This window comes from Homalodisca vitripennis, chromosome 8 (assembly GCF_021130785.1).
Source record: "Homalodisca vitripennis isolate AUS2020 chromosome 8, UT_GWSS_2.1, whole genome shotgun sequence".
NCBI lineage: Eukaryota > Metazoa > Arthropoda > Insecta > Hemiptera > Cicadellidae > Homalodisca > Homalodisca vitripennis.
Genome location: NC_060214.1, coordinates 9,691,433 through 9,715,138, shown reverse-complemented (window position 1 = coordinate 9,715,138; position 23,706 = coordinate 9,691,433). Strand labels below are relative to the sequence as shown.

General features: G+C 33.1%; 1 protein-coding gene and 1 long non-coding RNA gene across 2 annotated transcripts; both read right to left on the bottom strand.

The window, feature by feature from the left end:
- Nucleotides 1-1,488: 1,488 nt before the first annotated feature.
- Nucleotides 1,489-21,301, bottom strand: LOC124367276. Its single transcript, XR_006922883.1, has 2 exons — nt 19,761-21,301; nt 1,489-2,424 (listed from the first exon to the last, which is right to left on the bottom strand). It is a non-coding gene; the product is annotated as an uncharacterized LOC124367276 (long non-coding RNA).
- LOC124367275 lies at nt 10,651-13,088 on the bottom strand. The gene is made up of 2 exons (XM_046823984.1): nt 12,917-13,088; nt 10,651-11,844 (listed from the first exon to the last, which is right to left on the bottom strand). Exons 1-2 carry the CDS (start codon nt 13,011-13,013, stop codon nt 11,576-11,578), a joined length of 366 nt encoding a protein of 121 aa, XP_046679940.1. The 5' UTR covers nt 13,014-13,088; the 3' UTR covers nt 10,651-11,575.
- Nucleotides 21,302-23,706: the final 2,405 nt, after the last annotated feature.

Here is a 23,706-nt window from a genome sequence, read left to right as displayed (position 1 = left end):
ATTCGTTTGTTTTACGTTTATTTTGATTTTTAAATGTCCATTTTCAATAAATACTTTCACATCTAAAACTTTGACTGATGTTGAAGACGTCTCAAATGTGAATTTTAATTTGCTAAAATTGTTTAAATGTTCTAAAAATTTGGTTAAATTATGCTTCCCATGTGTCCAAATAAAAAAAAATCATCAATAAAACGTTTCCAAAATATAGGCTTGTAATTTTGACTGTTGAGGAAATCTGTTTCTAGTTTTCCCATGAAAAGATTTGCATATGACTGAGCCATACGAATGGGAACTCGTGGGCTGTGCATTTTTGTTGTAAATAAAATGTATTCTGAAAACGGAAGCAATTCATTGTAAGCACAAAATAGATTAATTTTGTAATAAATAAAATACTAGGTTTTGTGTCAATTTGTCTTTGATTAAGATAATATGTTACAGCTTCAATTCCTTCATCGTGTTCTATATTTGTGTATAAAGAAGTGACATCAACAGCGACCAATATTGCATCGTTAGGAAGAGGTTGGGGTACATTTTTAAGTTTATCTAAAAAGCCATCAGAATTTTTTATGAATGATGGTAGATTTTGGAAAAAGTCCTGTAGCTGGTGATCCACATATGCAGAAATTCTTTCTGTAAGTGATGAACAAGAAGATACTATCGGACGTCCTGGTGGTGGCATAATTTTCTTGTGTAATTTGGGAAGAATATAAAAGACTGGTGTACTTTGGATGTTGTGGTATCATTAAAGCTATTGAACTTTTGGAAAGATTTTCATTTTCACAATTTTTATTTAAATATTTTGAAATGTTGGAATAGAACTGTTCTGTTAAGTTTTTGTCCAGTTTCTTATATGTATCTTCATCACTTAATTGTTTGTTTATTTCTGACACATAATCAACTGTATTCATTATTACCGTAGTATTTCCTTTATCTGCGGGAACAATAAGTATGTTCATGTTTTGTCGTAAAGATTTTATGGCTTTTATTTGTTTGTCATTAATATTAGTGGTTTTCGGAAGAAAATCAGGAAAATTTGGATCAGCTACATTAGATATGACAATATTGAGAAATTGTTCAAGAGGATGATCCGAACTTAGTTTGGGTGCTTCCCAACTAGATTTAGATTTAAACTTAATTAGTGACTCATCAATTCTGTTTTCAATGCATGGTAATTTGGTAGGATTGGTTGAAAAATAGTGTTTTGTCCTAACTTTGTTAGCAAATTCCAATGTAAGTCCACGGGTGTCGGAGTGGACTAACTGTCCTACCCTGCAGAAAAGTGACTTCCGCCACCCTCGTCAAAACTAGGCGTGGACCTACAATCCTACAATCCAAGTGATTTGTTGCACCTTGTTTGTAACAGGTCAAAAACGTTTTACCCATAAAATAACTGCTTGTCAGCACTCGTTAAGATACATTTATTTTAACAAAACAAGCTAAGCTATGTTATATTGAAAATTTAATGTTATTGTAATAACTTGATTGTGATATTTTGAAAAGTACATATAATATTAACACTCAAATGTACAGCTTTTGACTATCAGTAATTATTGTAAGTTTGAAGTTTTAGTAGTTGCTTCATTCTGAATACTCAAAGAAACCATTTCCTTATCCAAGCAAAACAGAACAATCGTGTAGCCGACATACGAGTACAATAAGCAAACACACCTTTGTACGTCTTTGTCTGACGTCACGTCCTGGCCACTTTGATTACCCTGACAAAGACCTCTAGAGTAGCTTTCATTATTGTAATGGAGGGTGGGTCTATTCTACGCTCCTCGGTCTTTGACGAGATCTTCTTGGAGTGAAGTTGCACAGGAATAACACATATTCTTGAAACTAGTTTCCAAAAAGGTAAAATTGGCTAGTAAATAAACAATAAAAATTATTCATTATTTTGACTACAAAGCATTATACTTTGTAAGTTTTTACAGCGATTGGTAAGCCAAAACGCTTACAGGAAACTTATATGCTAGTTTTTAGCCCACATATATTACGTACACTGATACAATAGAGTATCGAAATGCAGACAAGTAATGAAAGATTTACTAAAACAATCCAAAAAGCACGTGTTACTACGTCACCTGATTAAATGTCATGTAATTGTTACTAAATTTGCTTTCAAAAACGTGATTTTCTGGGATTTTTTCGATTCAGTTAGCAGAGTAACGTACAAATTACGTGATTCTAGTTTTATTTTTTTAAGTGTCCTTTCTTGAGGAACATTCATACCGAGTTTTAACTCTCTACATTACTATCAGTAGTTACATACCGTACGCGCACACAGAACATGTTAGGCTCTTATCAATTAAAATAATCATAGCTTTTATTAGGTATGTTCCTAGTAAGAATATTACCATATATGTGAATGTTGTGTTTAGCTCCAGTTCACCTTCCTCTTAGTGCAGCGTCTGGAATCTGAAACTGTCACAGACATGACTCCTGGAATTTGAAGAGATCCAAAAAAGTGGGTGGCGAAAAACTTAAAATAACATTTTCTTGTGAGGTTTCGACATAAGAGACACCTAGACTGCAAAATATAGTAATCTACGTAAAGAGGTATTCTCATTGTCTCATGATGTGCACATTTGAGTACTACAACGAATTAGACACTTTTTTGTTCTCTACAGACGAACTTAACTCCACGTTCCAGAGTCAAGTCTGGACATGGTAATATTTAATGCTACCCAGCAGGGATCACTTCAGGCTGGTTTATACCTTCTAGTTGAACCCTCCACTGGGCACAGCAAAAGCCGATGTGTCACTTTAGTCTGGGCAACCTTATGTATGTCCAGGAGCGGCACATCACTAACCGCAAATGTCGAGATTCTGGGGTTCATGAGCAATTCGATAGGTCTAGTCTACTACGGGAGATGACTTTTGGAGTTAGTGAGGTTTTCCCTAACCTAAGAAGTTCTTGCTAACCTCAATAAGGGTGTGCTACCCCCTGCCTACTTTGACTGGAAAGGCTGGTTCAGAGCTGGCCTCCCTTTCTTCCGGGGAGACATGACTGAGATTAGTGCCCTAATTCTTCCTCCTGGATCTCGATAGGAGGCGGCCCGTCCTCCTTAACCTTACCCATACTGAATATCCTGTCACTCCGGAAGCAGCGCAAATTTTCTTACAGGACTAAGTGCAATTTATAAGCTTCTTGTCTTAAGAGAAAAAAAAATATATATATTTCTTTATTTGTTTTTATATTTAATGCGCTGCACATTTAACGTAATTTAATATCCATTTAATATCCAACCTAAGTTAATATCCATGCTCATTCTACCAACCTCCCTTGTGTCTTATTTTTGTTTTCCTTCCTAATTTCACCACCACCACCACTCCCAAGACCTCCAGACCTTTCTGCCCTGTTAAATTGATCATCAATCTAAACAACTCAAACTTTCCTAAAAAATGGCATTCTAGATATTTTAGTTCTTGATGGATTCCAAACTGGTCTCAACAAGTCATATTTTGTCTGATTTCTAACAAAAATAGATCAAATTCCTAATGTTTCGCAATCCAAATTACCTCCATTTTGCATCTAAACAACATAATATTTTGAGTCTCTCATAACTGACTTTGACTTTGTACAAGGCATGTTTTTTAAGTAAGTACTATTGTTATATATAAAAAACACTAGTAAACTTTTTGTAACAATTTTATTTTGACATGAAAGCTTACACTTGTATATACTTTTCTACATAATTGCCATGAGTATTAAGGTACTTATTATATCTAAAATTTGTATACTGTCATTATAGATATGATACAATACCCATGTATTAACTTTTGAGAATCAGGAAGTATCGAAACAGATTAGTAGTTAGTAGCTCCAGTTAACTCCAGATTCCAGAAGTCAAGCCTTAGACTCTGTCAGACACCAGACGCTGGAGTAAAAAGGTGGCGAACTGGAGCCAAACTCGAAATTCAATACGATCATATAATTTTCGTTCTTTAATTTATGTCATAGTAGTATCTAAACCCCAAATATAAGAAGTAACATCTCAATTCAGTAAGCATTTTTAGAATTAAGTTGGAATGCAGGTAGAACTGCCTCCTTCATAGAGCAAAATCCATGAAATACACAAGTAATTTCAGGTTTATGTGTCAGTATTAATTAAAAGTTAATTGTTTGCGAAACATTAACGCAATAACAGATTTTTAAACTATAAATCCATAGAAAAGTGTAGTATGAAGGCTCATAGCATCTGAAAAATTAATAATTTACTGAGAAAAGTATATTTATTTTATTTTATATAAAAATACTACATTAAATTGTATCATTGTTTTGAATCATTGTATATTCATATCTATAATGACAGCCATTTGGCCTTATTAGGCACAGGGACTAATTATCATTGCGCCCTGAGTTAATTAGTGGCCCCTAATTAGAGCTCCATTGAGATTGACGTATTATTATACACCTGCAATCAATAATGTATGGCTATATTAGTATCTAATACAATATGTGATTTAGGCCATAAACATCCAATATCAGTTATATTGCTATACTGATGCACTGTTATACACCCACAATAAGTCATGTTACTATCCCTATAATATGTGTTTTAGCGCGTGAAAATTATATATTATTTGCTAGATTGACGTTATACCCAACATCAAATATTAAGGGCCGTATTATTTTCTACTACAATATGTGGTTTACGGCATAAACGTTCTATGTCTTGTGCTAAAAACATGTAAAAGTACTATTTAATCTAAAATAAATTATGACTAGATAAATTTTAAATTTTATGTCGAAAACTTGTTTGTAAATAAAGTATTGCTTTACGAACAATGTGTTTTAATACAAAATATCGTGATTATATAATAAAACTATTTGGTAATTTGTACAAACTGAAAAAAACGTGTTCAACTTCGAATAAATATGTTTTAAATTTTGTCGTAAATAAGTATTTGTAATAAGCACAATATTTAAGAAACAATTTATGATGTAACCCATTCACAGCATTATAATTTTACATCTAGAAGTTTGAATGCTTTGAGCCACCATAATATCGAGAATAAGAATGACAACATATTATATATTCTAAAGTTTACACATTTATTTGTCATAGTAAACAGTATGAATATAACATAAAACAACTAACACTCTTTATGGAAATAAACTACCATATTACTCTTAGGAAATTTACTCTGGTTACGTTAACAAACAGTGTAAACCGTTTATTACTTTATTCAACACTCAGGGGCTGAAAACATATTACTCTTAGGAAATTTACTCTGGTTACGTTGACAAACAGTGTAAACAGTTTATTACTTTATTCAACACTAAGGGGCTGAAAACATATTACCCTTAGGAAATTTAGTCTGGTTACGTTACAAACAGTGTAAACCGTTTATTACTTTATTCAACACTCAGGGGCTGAAAACATATTACTCTTAGGAAATTTACTCTGGTTACGTTGACGAACAGTGTAAACCGTTTATTACTTTATTCAACACTCAGGGGCTGAAAATTTATTACACTTAGGAAATTTACTCTGGTTACGTTGACAAACAGTGTAAACCGGTTATTACTTTATTCAACACTCAGGGGCTGAAAATTTATTACACTTAGGAAATTTACACTGGTTACGTTGACAAACAGTGTAAACCGTTTATTACTTTATTCAACACTCAGGGGCTGAGAACATATTACTCTTAGGAAATTTACTCTGGTTACGTTGACGAACAGTGTAAACCTTTTATTACTTTATTCAACACTCAGGGGCTGAAAATTTATTACACTTAGGAAATTTACTCTGGTTACGTTGACAAACAGTGTAAACCGGTTATTACTTTATTCAACACTCAGGGGCTGAAAACATATTACACTTAGGAAATTTACTCTGGTTAATTTGACAAACAGTGTAAACCGTTTATTACTTTATTCAACACTCAGGGGCTGAAAACATATTACTCTTAGGAAATTTACTCTGGTTACGTTGACGAACAGTGTAAACCGTTTATTACTTTATTCAACACTCAGGGGCTGAAAAATTTATTACACTTAGGAAATTTACTCTGGTTACGTTGACAAACAGTGTAAACCGGTTATTACTTTATTCAACACTCAGGGGCTGAAAATTTATTACACTTAGGAAATTTACACTGGTTACGTTGACAAACAGTGTAAACCGTTTATTACTTTATTCAACACTCAGGGGCTGAAAACATATTACTCTTAGGAAATTTACTCTGGTTACGTTGACGAACAGTGTAAACCTTTTATTACTTTATTCAACACTCAGGGGCTGAAAATTTATTACACTTAGGAAATTTACTCTGGTTACGTTGACAAACAGTGTAAACCGGTTATTACTTTATTCAACACTCAGGGGCTGAAAAAATATTACACTTAGGAAATTTACTCTGGTTAATTTGACAAACAGTGTAAACCGTTTATTACTTTATTCAACACTCAGGGGCTGAAAACATATTACACTTAGGAAATTTACTCTGGTTACGTTAACAAACAGTGTAAACCGTTTATTACTTTATTCAACACTCAGGGGCTGAAAAGATATTACTCTTAGGAAATTTACTCTGGTTACGTTGACAAACAGTGTAAACCGGTTATTACTTTATTCAACACTCAGGGGCTGAAAAGATATTACTCTTAGGAAATTTACTCTGGTTACGTTAACAAACAGTGTAAACCGTTTATTACTTTATTCAACACTCAGGGGCTGAAAAGATATTACTCTTAGGAAATTTACTCTGGTTACGTTGACAAACAGTGTAAATCGGTTATTACTTTATTCAACACTCAGGGGCTGAAAACATATTACTCTTAGGAAATTTACTCTGGTTACGTTAACAAACAGTGTAAACCGTTTATTACTTTATTCAACACTCAGGGGCTGAAAACATATTACTCTTAGGAAATTTACTCTGGTTACGTTGACAAACAGTGTAAACCGGTTATTACTTTATTCAACACTCAGGGTCTGTACATATGTATGTTCTTTTGGTATGTCCGTTGTCATAATATATAGAAAGTGAATTAAAGCATTTATATGAGATGGAAGGTCAAATGTGTTTCTACACATTTAGTTTCCGAACGAAATCATCATCAGGTGAAACAACTTAATAGATAAAAGTGAGTTTTTGTTACTTCAAGTTTTAATAAAATATTCATTCAGTTAGAGAACTTCCCTTGAGGTGTTACAAAACAAACTTTATTCTCTGCTCAGTGCGATTCTGTTTAAATTCACACTCGGTTACTACGAAATAGTTGGTCATACCAAAGTGTATTAACAAATTTAAAAGCGCTGCAATTATTTTATATTTACTTATTTTTATTATAATGTATTTCAATATTTTATGTTAGTATTTCCCAAAATCATTAAAACATTGAGGATCGTATTTAAAAACACGCACAAAACTTCCTTTAGTCTGCTTGATATTCTAGACAATAGTATCAGCGACGATACTGAATCAGTTAAGCTTGGGCTTAGTCGTTATTGCATTGAAATTATGTGTGATTTGCCTCTGGGCCATGAATTCATTAAATCCTTCAGTTCGTAAGAAAGAACAGCTGGAGACGTGTATCAAAATGAATGCGTGCGTATAACACTCGTTTCACACTTCTTACAAAAAATTTGTAAAATAATTCTTATGTGGAAAAAAGTGGATTTACTTGTAACGGTAAGTTTATTAATTTCATAGATTATTACAATGGTTGGCTTTATAATATTTAATATTTGGGTTGTTATGACAAACTATTGTTGGGGTAACCTCCGCTTAAAAACTGTACATTCCACATTTTGGCACTGGCTCTCATATGTACATTTACTAAGTTAATTAGTTGAGTTACAACTTATAGGATTTTTTATTGGTATTGCATATTTATTCTAGATTAATTTAATTTATTTAAAACTGTGTTTGTGGTACTCAAAAAATCTGATTTTTTAGCCCGGGTTCGGTCTCGCTGTTAGGTTGAATCTAACAATTTTATTATTGTTAAAATAAAAGTGTTATATTAACAGCTAGATTTTTAGGGCGCTAGCTTTTAGCCCAGGTCAAGGCCTGAGTGCAAAGCAATAATTTACTTGGGGTGGTTGAAGACATTTTGGAGGGTTTGTTAGTTTCTTCCTAACGCAGGACCGCTCACGGGGCTGCTCCTGTTATATTTTATCTATCCCCGGGTCTGACAATTTGTGATTTTTTGAGATTGCTTAACCTATATTTTGTTTTATTTTAAACTTAATACTTTTTGTGTTGTTTATTAACTAGAAGTTTCTGTCACATTTTACTGTCAATTTATTACTCACGATTTATTTATTAGAATATGGAAAGCAATGAGGACGTATTGTCTGGTTAGAAGAAACTGAAGATTAAAATTGTAGTGTTTTCCAAGACGTGATATCACAACGATCCTAGTGAACATTTCACTGATAACGGAACAGATGGATGAGAAGACGTAATTACAGAAGAACGTTTACATCCTGTCCCTGTGGCCTCGTGTAACAAACACAAATGCTCAGTATATTTTAGGTAAAAATACTAAGGGATCTGGAAGGTTAATTGACAAGGCAAATATTTAAAGATTTTCTAAAAAAACCAAGAAAACTACACCTTGGGTGCTTTTACAACAATCGAAAAAATGTTCGAGCCTTCCCGAGGAAAATACAAGCTCAGGGTATATATGTGTAATAAACCAGCAAAGTATGGCAAAAATATTTATGAATTAGTGGATACTCGTATATTTTATATGGGGATATATCCCAAAACGAAACCTCCAAATAGTTCATACAATTTAGATAATAGAGCTTATAGTACTGTAGAAAGGCGTGCACAGCCCATTGGTAATACAGAAAATATTAAGTTTTACACACTGACTGTGGCAGATACCTCATTGCACTGAAGGAAGATTTATGGCAACAGTGAACAGTAAAGATACAGTATGAGTAAATCTGTATCAGGTTTGGGTAAATCGTATCGGGTTTGGGTAAATCTGTATCGGGTTTGGGTAAATCGTATCGGGTTTGGGTAAATCTGTATCGGGTTTGGGTAAATCGTATCGGGTTTAAGTAAATCCGTATCGCATAAGGATAAATCTGTATCGGCTTTGGGTAAATCGTATCGGGTTTGGGTAAATCCGTATCGGATATGGGTAAATCTGTATCGGGTTTGGGTAAATCGTATCGGGTTTGGGTAAATCGTATCGGATATGGGTAAATCTGTATCGGGTTTGGGTAAATCGTATCGGGTTTGGGTAAATCCGTATCGGATATGGGTAAATCTGTATCGGGTTTGGGTAAATCGTATCGGGTTTGGGTAAATCGTATCGGATATGGGTAAATCTGTATCGGGTTTGGGTAAATCGTATCGGGTTTGGGTAAATACGTATCGGATATGGGTAAATCTGTATCGGGTTTGGGTAAATCGTATCGGGTTTGGGTAAATCCGTATCGGATATGGGTAAATCTGTATCGGGTTTGGGTAAATCGTATCGGGTTTGGGTAAATCCGTATCGGATATGGGTAAATCTGTATCGGGTTTGGGTAAATCGTATCGGGTTTGGGTAAATCCGTATCGGATATGGGTAAATCTGTATCGGGTTTGGGTAAATCGTATCGGGTTTGGGTAAATCGTATCGGGTTTGGGTTAATTCCGTATCGGATATAGGTAAATCTGTATCGGGTTTGGGTAAATCTTATCGGGTTTGGGTAAATCCGTATCGGGTATGGGTAAATCTGTATAGGGTTTTGGGTAAATCCGTATTGGGTATGGGTAAATCTGTGTTTTGTTATAGTGCAGGTCATACAGCGAACCTTCTCATTGGCAGCTCTGCCTTAAGGTGCAGATGGCTCAATACTTTGTAGTACCTTTAATTTCTGTTTCACTTTAATCTCCTGTGACGTCACATCACGCAATTACCCTACAACCAACGGTCCAAGCTGGCTAGCCAGCAGTCCACCACCAGACACCGTGATGTAAACCTACGTGTCCCGTCCGTTCCTTTATGAGCGGTCTTAGAGCAATGGTACTCTAAAATGTGACTTCTTATTATTTATCCCGACCCATATAGTGTACAGTGACGACCCGCATATCTTACAGTGGCGACGAGGATGGGATTGTGGAACGTCGCTTACAGTGGCGACGAGGAAAACAACTGCAACAGTGGAACACAGTGATATAGTGCGAAAGGGAAATAAGCGTAATGAACACGTGCAAATAACACTTAAAAAACTTAAACAACGTAAGCACCTTAAATAATAACTATTGGAAAGTAATGAACCGTTGTACCCCAGGTCAGCAGGGCGTTGATAAGGCGCCTATAATATTATCTCTGGCCATGTCTAGTTAGTACTCAGCCAACATGGATGTTGCCCTCCGCTGTCTTGGGTTGGTACTTACGACACTTGTAGCGTTCACTGCCGGCTCTGCTACCACTGCAACACTCTCTACATCACAAGGTAGTGTGACTCTACTTGTATAATATAAGATGACCCTGTCTAAGTGTGTACTGTGGCATGGTGAACCGGAATAAACTATTCTTGACAATATAGTAGACGTTGTATGATAACTTCCATTTTACACTGTAAAAATTTGAAAACAACTGCAACAACCAAATGTTATAATATAAAACCACTCATTATTTTTCGTATTTAATTTAAAAATATGAAGTAGTAAACAATTTCTTATTATTTAATGATTAATATTTATTAATTTAATGTAATAAATTGTTTTAAATCTTGTAATAACTGCCTTTATTGATTATCTATTTGTAGTTACTTTATTATTAAGTAGATTACTATATATGAAACGGTAATTAGTATTATTATAGTTTTATAAGCTGGTCGAATTAATGGTCGAATACGGAAGTGGTTTTATTTTTGGCTGATTCAATCCTAATCGAATGTCTATCAACTAATATTAATCCAATTATTTGAACTATTATAGTCGGTTGTTAATAGAACAATAACTACTATATGATGTGTGATATTGTTTAGTTTAAAAATTGACTTTTGTATTCTTTCACACAAGCGAGCAGTTTTCACATACACAAAGTAATAAATATAACAATTGTGTAACTTTGGTTATACAACTATATAAGTACATTTGGAGGATCTTGTATAAGAAATGGTATTTATCTCAAATTTGAGGTTTCAGCTTCGGTTAAACATGGAGGACAGATACAGATAAAAAGGAATTTTCATTAGCAATAATAATATGTAAAATGTAGAAAATAAAGTTTGATAGATGCTAAACGTTAAGTGTTTTCATTTTCAACGTTTGAATCGCTAATTGTAAAGTAAGTTAATTAGAATTAACGTTATTCTGTTAAAGAAGGGCGAAGCAATATTTTAAACACATTTTCTTTACAGAGACACAATGTTGCAAGATTAACTCCGACTGCCCCCAGACGAGGAGGTGTTTGGACGAAAAATGTTCAGATCCTTGTCCGGGGAAATGTGGAAAAAATACGATATGTGAAGTGGTACATCATCAGCCGTTCTGTCTCTGCAAGGATGGCTACACGGGGTGTCCTTACACAGGGTGTCATCCTTCTGGTAACATTATATCTGTTACTCAGCAATATAGTGTACAAACGTTTCAAACAGCCTCCTCATATACGGGGAATGTACAGACATGTTTGTTCGTACTTCAGCGTTTGTACACTATATTGCTGAGTAACAGATATAATGTTACCAGAAGGATGACACCCTGTGTAAGGACACCCCGTGTAGCCATCCTTGCAGAGACAGAACGGCTGATGATGTACCACTTCACATATCGTATTTTTTCCACATTTCCCCGGACAAGGATCTGAACATTTTTCGTCCAAACACCTCCTCGTCTGGGGGCAGTCGGAGTTAATCTTGCAACATTGTGTCTCTGTAAAGAAAATGTGTTTAAAATATTGCTTCGCCCTTCTTTAACAGAATAACGTTAATTCTAATTAACTTACTTTACAATTAGCGATTCAAACGTTGAAAATGAAAACACTTAACGTTTAGCATCTATCAAACTGTATTTTCTACATTTTACATATTATTATTGCTAATGAAAATTCCTGTTTATCTGTATCTGTCCTCCATGTTTAACCGAAGCTGAAACCTCAAATTTGAGATAAATACCAATCCTTGTACAAGATCCTCCAAATGTACTTATATAGTTGTATAACCAAAGTTACACAATTGTTATATTTATTACTCTGTGTATGTGAAAACTGCTCGCTTGTGTGAAAGAATACAAAAGTCAATTTTTAAACTAAACAATATCACACATCATATAGTAGTTATTGTTCTATTAACAACCGACTATAATAGTTCAAATAATTGGATTAATATTAATTGATAGACATTCGATTAGGATTGAATCAGCCAAAAATGTAACCACTTCCGTATTCGACCATTAATTCGACCAGCTTATAAAACTATAATAATAATACTAATTACCGTTTCATATATAGTAATTTACTTAATAATAAAGTAACTACAAATAGATAATCAATAAAGGCAGTTATTACATAAATTAAAACAATTGATTACATTAAATAATTTGAAAGGTTTTATAAATATTTTTTTTTTTCGATGGCATCCCCAACAGCTATCACAAGTATTATTTCAAGTATAAACGTTACATAATATCATTTAATTTTACAAATTGGCCATACATGTAGATAACACATTGAAAAAAATGAGCATTATAATAAAAAATATTGTTTATTATTAAATAATAAGAAATTGTTTACTACTTCATTTTTGTAATTTAAATACGAAAAATAATGAGTGGTTTTATATTATAACATTTGGTAGTTAGAGTTGTTTTCAAATATATTCAACGTAAAATGGAACTTATAAAACAACGTCTAATATATTGTCAAGAATAGTTTATTCCGGTTCACCATGCCACAGTACACACTTAGACAGGGTTATCTTATAGTATACAAGTAGAGTCACACTACCTTGTGATGTAGAGGTTGTTGCAGTGGTAGCAGAGCCGACAGTGAACGCTACAAGTGTCGTGAGTACCAACCCAAGACAGCGGAGAACAACGTCCATGTTGACTGAGTACTAACTAGACATGGCCAGAGATAAAATTATAGCCGCCTTATCAACGCCCTGCTGACCTGGAGTACAACGGTTCATTATTTTCCAATATTTATTATTTCAGTTGTTTACAATACATGGATTTTTCGACTGCATCATTTAGTGCTAATAATATAATGATAAGCTGAAAGAAATAATCGAAGAGTGCTATTTAACTGTAAAGAAAACAAGATGAGTTTTGCTATGTGAATTCTTTACTAAATCAAGATTATTATTAGCCGTTGACCTGTTACTGTGTTCTGTGAATTATTCAGATTATATTTCAATCAAACGCTAGTGAGATGTTGACCAGAAGAGCTTTTACTTTTGAGATCGGGACACAGTTAATAACTTACACTTGTTTCAACGAGCAACTATTAACAGTATATGTATTCCTTTGAACAGAAATTAAAGGTACTACAAGTATTGAACCATCTGCACCTTAACGAAGAGCTGCCAATGAGAAGGTTCGCTGTATGACCTGAACTGTAACAAAACACAGATTTACCCATACCCGATACGGATTTACCTAAAACCTATACAGATTTACCCATATCCGATACGGATTTTCCCAAACCCTATACACATTTAAACATACCCGATACTGATTTACCCAAACCCGATACAGATGTACCCAAACCTGATTCAGATTTACCCAAACCTGATACAGATTTACCCAAACCTGATACAGATTTACCCAAATTCGATACGGATTTACCCAAACCCTATACACATTTAAACATACCCGATACTGATTTACCCAAACCCGATACAGATGTACCCAAACCTGATTCAGATTTACCCAAACCTGATACAGATTTACCCAAACCTGATACAGATTTACCCAAATTCGATACGGATTTACCCAAACCCTATACACATTTAAACATACCCGATACTGATTTACCCAAACCCGATACAGATGTACCCAAACCTGATTCAGATTTACCCAAACCCGATACAGATTTACCTAAACCTGATACAGATTTACCTAAACCTGATAGAGATTTACCCAAACCTGATACAGATTTACCCATACCCGATACGGATTTACCCAAACCCGAGACAGATTTACCCATACCCGATACCGCATTACACAAACCCGAGACAGATTTACCCATACCCGATACGGATTTACCCAAACCCAATACAGATTTAAACATACTGTATCGTTACTGTTCACTGTTACTCTCAATCCTCCTTCAGCGCAATGAGGCATCTGCCACAGTCATTGTGAAAAACTTAATATTTTCTGTATTACCAATGGGCTGTGCACGCCTTTCTACAGTACTACAGTATAAGCTCTGTTATCAAAATTGTATGAACTATTTGGAGGTTTCGTGGCGAGATATATCCCCATATAAAATATACGAGAAGTGTATCAATTTTTATGCCATACTTTGCTGGTTTATTACACATATATACCTTGAGCTTGTATTTTCCAAGGAAAGGCTCGAACGGGTTCGATTGTCGTAAGAGCACCCAAGGTGTAGTTTTCTTGGCTTTTTTAGAAAATCTTTAAATATTTGCCTTGTCAATTAACCTTTCTTAGTATTTTTGCCTAAAATATACTGAGTATTTGTGTTACATGAGGCCACAGGGACAGGATGTAAATTTTCTTCTGTAATTACGTCTTCTCATCCATCTGTTCCGTTATCACCTGTAATGTTCTCTAAGATCGTAATGATATCACGTCTTGGAAAACACTACAATTTTAATCTTCAGTTTCTTCTAACCAGACAATATTTCCTCATTGTTTACCATACTCTCATAAATAAATCGTGGGTAATATATTGGCAGTAAAATGTGACAGAAGCTTCTAGTTAATAAACAACACAAAAAGTATTAAGTTTAAACAAAACAAAATATAGGTTAAGTACTCTGAAAAAAACACACACAATCAGGCCCGGGGCTAGATAAAATCTAACGGGAGCAGCGACGTGAGCGGTCCTGCGGTTAGGAAGAAACTAACAACCCCCTCCAAAATTTCTGATCCTATCACCACCCCAAGTAAATTATTGCTTTGAACTCAGGCCTCTATCTGAGCTAAAAGCTAGCGCCTTAGAAATCTAGCCGATATAACACTCTTATTTTAACAATAATAAAATTGTTAGATGCAACCTAACAGCGAGGCCGATCCCAGACTAAAAAATCAGATTTTTTGAGTACCACAAACACAGTTTTTAATAAATTAAATTAATCTAGAATAAATATGCAATACCAATAAACAATCCTATAAGTTGTAACTCAACTAATTAACTTAGTAAATGTACATATGAGAGCCAGTGCCAAAATGTGTAATGTGTAGTTTTTAAGTGGAGGTTACCCCAACAATAGTTTGTCATAACAACCCAAATATTAAATATTATAAAGCCAACCATTGTAATAATCTATGAAATTAATAAACTTACCGTTACAAGTAAATCCACTTTTTTCCACATAAGAATTATTTTACAAATTTTTTGTAAGAAGTGTGAAACGAGTGTTATACGCACGCATTCATTTTGATACACGTCTCCAGCTGTTCTTTCTTACGAACTGAAGGATTTAATGAATTCATGGCCCAGAGGCAAATCACACATAATTTCAATGCAATAACGACTAAGCCCAAGCTTAACTGATTCAGTATCGTCGCTGATACTATTGTCTAGAATATCAAGCAGACTAAAGGAAGTTTTGTGCGTGTTTTAAATACGATCCTCAATGTTTTAATGATTTTGGGAAATACTAACATAAAATATTGAAATACATTATAATAAAAATAAGTAAATATAAAATAATTGCAGCGCTTTTAAATTTGTTAATACACTTTGGTATGACCAACTATTTCGTAGTAACCGAGTGTGAATTTAAACAGAATCGCACTGAGCAGAGAATAAAGTTTGTTTTGTAACACCTCAAGGGAAGTTCTCTAACTGAATGAATATTTTATTAAAACTTGAAGTAACAAAAACTCACTTTTATCTATTAAGTTGTTTCACCTGATGATGATTTCGTTCAGAAACTAAATGTGTAGAAACACATTTGACCTTCCATCTCATATAAATGCTTTAATTCACTTTCTATATATTATGGCAACGGACATACCAAAAGAACATACATATGTACAGACCCTGAGTGTTGAATAAAGTAATAACCGGTTTACACTGTTTGTCAACGTAACCAGAGTAAATTTCCTAAGAGTAATATGTTTTCAGCCCCTGAGTGTTGAATAAAGTAATAAACGGTTTTACACTGTTTGTCAACGTAACCAGAGTAAATTTCCTAAGAGTAATATGTTTTCAGCCCCTGAGTGTTGAATAAAGTAATAAACGGTTTACACTGTTTGTCAACGTAACCAGAGTAAATTTCCTAAGAGTAATATGTTTTCAGCCCCTGAGTGTTGAATAAAGTAATAAACGGTTTACACTGTTTGTCAACGTAACCAGAGTAAATTTCCTAAGAGTAATATGTTTTCAGCCCCTGAGTGTTGAATAAAGTAATAAACGGTTTACACTGTTTGTCAACGTAACCAGAGTAAATTTCCTAAGAGTAATATGTTTTCAGCCCCTGAGTGTTGAATAAAGTAATAACCGGTTTACACTGTTTGTCAACGTAACCAGAGTAAATTTCCTAAGAGTAATATGGTAGTTTATTTCCATAAAGAGTGTTAGTTGTTTTATGTTATATTCATACTGTTTACTATGACAAATAAATGTGTACACTTTAGAATATATGATATGTTGTCATTCTTATTCTCGATATTATAGTGGCTCAAAGCATTCAAACTTCTAGATGTAAAATTATAATGCTGTGAATGCGTTACATCATAAATTGTTTCTTAAATATTGTGCTTATTACAAATACTTATTTACGACAAAATTTAAAACATATTTATTCGAAGTTGAACACGTTTGTTTCAGTTTGTACAAATTACTAAATAGTTTTATTATATAATCACGATATATGATTATGATTAGTTTATTTCCATAAAGAGTGTTAGTTGTTTTATATTATATTCATACTGTTTACTATGACAAATAAATGTGTACACTTTATAATATATAATATGTTGTCATTCTTATTCTCGATATTATAGTGGCTCAAAGCATTCAAACTTCTAGATGTAAAATTATAATGCTGTGAATGCGTTACATCATAAATTGTTTCTTAAATATTGTGCTTATTACAAATACTTATTTACGACAAAATTTAAAACATATTTATTCGAAGTTGAACACGTTTGCTTCAGTTTGTACAAATTACTAAATAGTTTTATTATATAATCACGATATTTTGTATTAAAACACATTGTTCGTAAAGCAATACTTTATTTACAAACAAGTTTTCGACATAAAATTTAAAAATTTTCTAGTCATAATTTATTTTAGATTAAATAGTACTTTTACATGTTTTTAGCACATGATATAGCATGTTTATGCCCTAAACCAAATATTGTAGTAGAAACTAATACGGCCCTTAATATTTGATGTTGGGTATTAAAAAAAAACAGTTTGTAATAAAGTTTAGCGCTATTTTTCCCTTGCTTTTAATAATAATAACTAACCTGTGAAACTAATTTAAGTTCCCCTAAAACGTCAAAACTTACTTTCAATTACTGTCACGTATTCTAAGCTCATTTAGAGTCAAAACAAGTTTCTGGATTACATTATCTCCCTTGTGATACATACTGACTGTACACTGCTCACAACTTGTGTGATATCCTGACTGTACACTGCTCACAACTTGTGTGATATCCTGACTGTACACTGCTCACAACTTGTGTGATATCCTGACTGTACACTGCTCACAACTTGTGTGATATCCTGACTGTACACTGCTCACAACTTGTGTGATATCCTGACTGTACACTGCTCACAACTTGTGTGATATCCTGACTGTACACTGCTCACAACTTGTGTGATATCCTGACTGTACACTGCTCACAACTTGTGTGATATACTGACTGTACACTGCTCACAACTTGTGTGATATCCTGACTGTACACTGCTCACAACTTGTGATACATCCTGACTGTACACTACTCACAACTTGTGTGATATCCTGACAGTACACTGCTCACAACTTGTGTGATATCCTGACTGTACACGGTTCATTACTTGTATGTGTTATTCTATATAACGTTGGTGTCATGAGCTTACCTTGAGGTTTATTTACATGAAACCTAGTAAAAAAGTCCAAATACTCAAATACAAATACATATGGATACTTTTCTATAGTTTAATTTATTGTCAACAAAGTTATCTCTTTTTGTTTTTGAAAATGAAAAAGTACAACCTTCTAGTATTAAGAACCTTCTAGTTTAATAATCCATCTTCATTAGTCCAAAAATATATTTATTTTACTATTACGGTAATACATTGTTTCTTTTCTTTTATTCTTAATGTCTGGTTTAAAAGTAATGGGAAAAAGTCCACGGAATTGAGGTCAGGAGATCTTACAGGCTAAGGTACAGGATTATTTTATTCCTATCCAACTTATATAGTTTTAGGTTTTTGTTTTAGGAAAATAACATTTAGCCATTTTCTGACGTCTATAGCAAAGTGGGGAAGAACCCCATCTTGTCAATAAATAATACCTTGGCAGTGTATGGGGTCGAACACTTCCAACATTTGAGGCAAATTGTGTTACACAAAGTCAAAATACATAACTCCAATTAAACTTTCCTGAAAAATGTGAGGCTCAAGAAACGATCACCAATGACACCTGCCCAAACATTCATACGAAATATTCTCTGAAATTACTGCTCTCTTGCAGATTTTGGGTTTTCAGTATTCTGCAAGTGCATGTTTTGAAAGCTAAATACCCCTTGTCTTGTAAAAACAAATTCATCTGTCCGTAAGATTCTAAAAAAAAACTTCTTTATTGTTCAATGTCAGAATTTAATAAATTGCTACAAATTGCTCGCCTAACACCATAATCATTAGGTTCCAGGCCGTACCCTTTTGTAAAATGATAAGGTTCGAATTTATTCTTCTGTAAAACTTTCAGAATTGTACTTTAGCTCAAGATATCACCTGAAATATCCCTGCTACTTATCTCCGGGTCTTGTCTAACTCTGTCCAATATTTGTACTTCTGCGTTCAAATCCAACGTTACTACCCCCAACTCACTCCGCTCCTTGTGCAAAGATCTACGTTCTATCAAACGCAGCCTTTTAAATACTTCTGTACTCGGTACTCGCCGACCAGGATTTGAGTTAATTTGGAAACGATGATTTAAAAAAAAAATAAAACCAAAGTTTTAACCCTTCTAAATAAGAGGTTTAATGAAATGATGTTGTAGATCCTTTATATATTTCTTCCACTGCAAATTTAAATCGATTTTTGTCACTGTATTCTTCTTTATATTTGGATTTTCCTTATTTTTTGCAATAAAGGACTTCTAATAATTTATGGTTTAAATTATTTCACACAACATTTATTAATTTGGCTTCTAATTAAACTGCTCTCCACAACTTGTTCGGTACCTCAATAAATTTGTTTTGATTTATTTTTAATTTACTGCCTAGAATGTATATTTGTAAAAAGGAACAACAAATTAAAAAGGCTCTACTATCTTACGCGATTTAGAGCACATTATAAAAGGGGCAAACTATAACTTTATTTTAGCTAATTCACATAAAATAATTCGGGCACGTACAATAATCAAAAGGTGAGAATCAATATTCAAATTAACAATAGAAATCAGTAGTTTACTTACTCGGTAAGGTTTACTCACCTGTCAGAAAAGTAGCAGCGCAAGTCACTCCTTGGTAAGACAGATAAGTTACTCGATGTACAACTAGTTCACGCCGCTCCCCTCGCTGATCACGAGCCGAGGATCTGTGACTATTGAGAGCCCGAATGTGTTCGATAACAAATTATTCAATTTTACACATTGCTCCTGGAAGCCTATTTTCTAAGGATAATTGCTCTAATCCAACAAAACTATGCCTCTCAGATTACTTAACTATTTATAAACGGTACAGAAATTTACATCTTTTTCAATATGTAAATTTTTTATAAAAACCGATAATAAAGATTCTTACAATTTGTGTGAGTAATACAAACTTTTAATTTCAGTATTTGTGTAACATTTATGTTGCATTATCACCCACCGCAAATGTTTACACTAGGACATGGCCACCCTGTATATTCAGAAGTGTAAACGTTTAATATCATAATTACATGTAAAACGCACAAACCAATAATTAAAACTTTTATTTTTGTGAGGCCTTTCGATAGCAAGGCTATCTTTGTTAGACACATCAAAAAGTTGTGACGCATGGTCTGCCTGACGAAGATAGCCTTGCTATCGATAGGTCAACGAAAATAAAAGTTTTATGTATTGATTTATGTGTTTTAAATGTAATTAAGTTAACAGTATCCAATACAAGCTCCATCGTCAACATTTATTCTCATACTAAACATTATAAATAAATACCTAAATACTATTTATGTGAATAAAGTATCTAATATTCAATAATATTTAAAGTTTTTAAAATTTACACCTCATGATAACTCTACCCTTACTATAATACCTCTAATGCTTTTCTATGTAGGCTCATTCCTGTTAGTTCTCTAAATAACAATATTGTATCAGTTCTTGAATATTGTATGTTCTTAGTTTTCTGTAATGAGAAATTTGTTAAATTATACTCTGGAATCATATGTGAAAAAGAAAAGAATTTACTTGTAACGGTAAGTTTATTAATCTTATAGATTATTGCAATGGTTTGGTTTCTAATATTTAATTTATGTATTATGCCACACAAAGTTGGTGTAACCTCCACTTCAAAAATTTAAATACCACTTTTTTGCATTGGGTATCATTTACATAGGGATTCTAAACAAATCTGAATGTAATTTTTTACCAAATTACATTTTTATTAATTTTGTGAGATTAAATATCTAACTAATTTGGGCGCAATTTTAGATTTTGAACAAAAGTTGCCAGGAAGACGTTTTTAAAAAGTAAGGTATTTATGATTTGCATGATGATTATACAATATATCATATTATACCACACACCGTTTCAATTTTTGATGGAACCTATGTTTACACAACCCCACAAATGCCAGAGAGCCACAAAACTGGTATTAGGGTCTCGTATACTGTCAAACGTTTAATTGTTCATTTAATTGTCTTAAAATACCGCCTAGCAAACGTTGGATACTTGTTACTGGCAAGGATCGGCTACTGCCACAGAAATATAAAAAACTGGCTGTTAATTAAATAAAACGTACAGTGAATAGGCATCTCTCAGTGAATTCAACTCTGACAGTAGATAGGTTAATTTTCAACAATTCTTCTTTTTCTTTTAATGATATATACATAATAATATATGTATATATCATTATGTATATATTTATATAAATATATATATATAGTATATATATATATATATATAGATTGATTGACAGGTGATAGATTGATATATATATATATATAGATATAGATATCTATATATATATAGATTGATTGATATTGACAGTAGATAGATTGATTTTCAACAATTCTTCTTTTTCTTTTAATGATATATACATAATAATATATGTATATATCATTATGTATATATTAATATATATATATATATATATATATATGAATTAAAAGAAACTCATGCACTGTAGACGTTCCACTGTATCATTGTACACATTCCTCACTGCAAATCTGTGTAACATATTCACCTGCCCACCATAGTGTATAATACCATACCTTATGGTTCCCCCAAACCAAGGCAAACACAGTTTCTTTAACTGGTCAGACTTTAGATATTCCCTCGTATGGTATAAAGCATAATTTATGATTATAAGCTTTCCTACTATATATTTTGCGTGGAAGTCCCATTTTAACTTTCAAACTATCATATACCCTATGTACGTTACATTATCAACTATCTCAATACCCTCACATAAACATTTTATAAAGGCATAATGTTGATGACAGAAAAGTTATTTTTATCTTGTAGCTCTCTACATTCTTTATTTTGGTCAAAACATGATATAAATTTTTACTTACTACTATGTATTATTATTTTAATTTCAATTAGCCAAATTGAAATAGATTTTAAGTCTTGGTTAACTATTTGTCTTAATGCATTTTAATTATTTGCAGAACAAACAATTGTTTGTGTCGTCAGCATATGAAAATATTGTTGAGTACAATGGAATGTACAATATCATATTTGTATATATCTATATATATATATATATATATACATCACCACACCAACACTGCAACACCACATTGCAACATGAATTCGGATTCGTGTTCATTGAAAACCAATGGGATGTTGAAAAACAAATTATATATATTTAATAGACACTATTAGAGGTTATTCAAATTGTGCCCTTTCACTCACTAAACAATATCAATTTATAAGTAGACAACGTTTTTTAATACTTAAAGGCAATAATTCAGTTCTTGATACTTAGTTTTACAGATTAATGGTCCAACTGAATTAATAGTTCCTTTGGTTAGTTAATCCGTTGAGGGAAACCTGGAAAATTATCATCAAATCAAATTTACGATTTTCTTAATCAAAATTCTATATGGATAAATTGAAACTCAACGGGATTATCTCACATGATCTCAATGAAATGTATATATTTTTTAATACTAACTTTATGGGTAACTCTGCTATATTAAAATCTAAATGTTTCATTCAGATAAACAGGCCATTCTTTCCACTACTACCTTCACGTTGTTTAATGCTGTTAAGTACTACACAACTAAATAACGACGGATTATATGCAGGGAGTTTGAGTAACTCTTCAGTAAATCTTCACTCAAGATGCCTCATTTCTATGGGAACCCGAAAGTGTTTTGACTTCTGACAGCACCCGGACTGTATTTTAAGTTCAAACGACCTACCCCCTACACTACTTATCATCTGTATTAAACTCACACAGGTTTTCAACTTTTCGGCAATGTTTATTTTTTCTTTTTGTGTAATAAACCAGCAAAGTATAGCATAAAGATTGATGCATTAGTAGATGCTCGTACATTTTATATGGGGATATATCCCACAACGAAACCTCCAAATAGTTCATACAATTTAGATAACAGAGCTTATAGTACTGTAGAAAGGCGTGCACAGCCCATTGGTAATACAGAAAATATTACGTTTTTCACACTGACTGTGGCAGATGCCTCATTGCGCAGAAGGAGGATTGAGAGTAACAGTGAACAGTAAAGATACAGTATGGGTAAATCTGTATCGGGTTTGGGTAAATCTGTATTGGATATGGGTAAATCTGTCTCGGGTATGGATAAATCTGTATCAGGTTTGGGTAAATCCGTATCGGGTATGGGTAAATCTTTGTTTTGTTACAGTGCAGATCTTACAGCGAATCTTTTCATTGGCAGGTCTTGCTTAAGTTGCAGATGGATTAATACCTGTAATACCTATTATTTTCTGTTTCAAAGGAATAAATATACTGTCTATAGTTGCTCGTTGAAACAAGTGTGAAATTATTAACTGTTTCCCGACCTCAAAATTAAAAGCTCTTCTGGTCAACATCTCACTAGCGTTTGATTGAAATATAATCTGAATAAATCACAGAACACAGTAACAGGTCAACGGCTAATAATAATCTTGATTTAGTAATGAATTCACATAGCAAAACTCATCTTGTTTTCTTTACAGTTAAATATTACTCTTCGATTAATTGTTTCAGCTA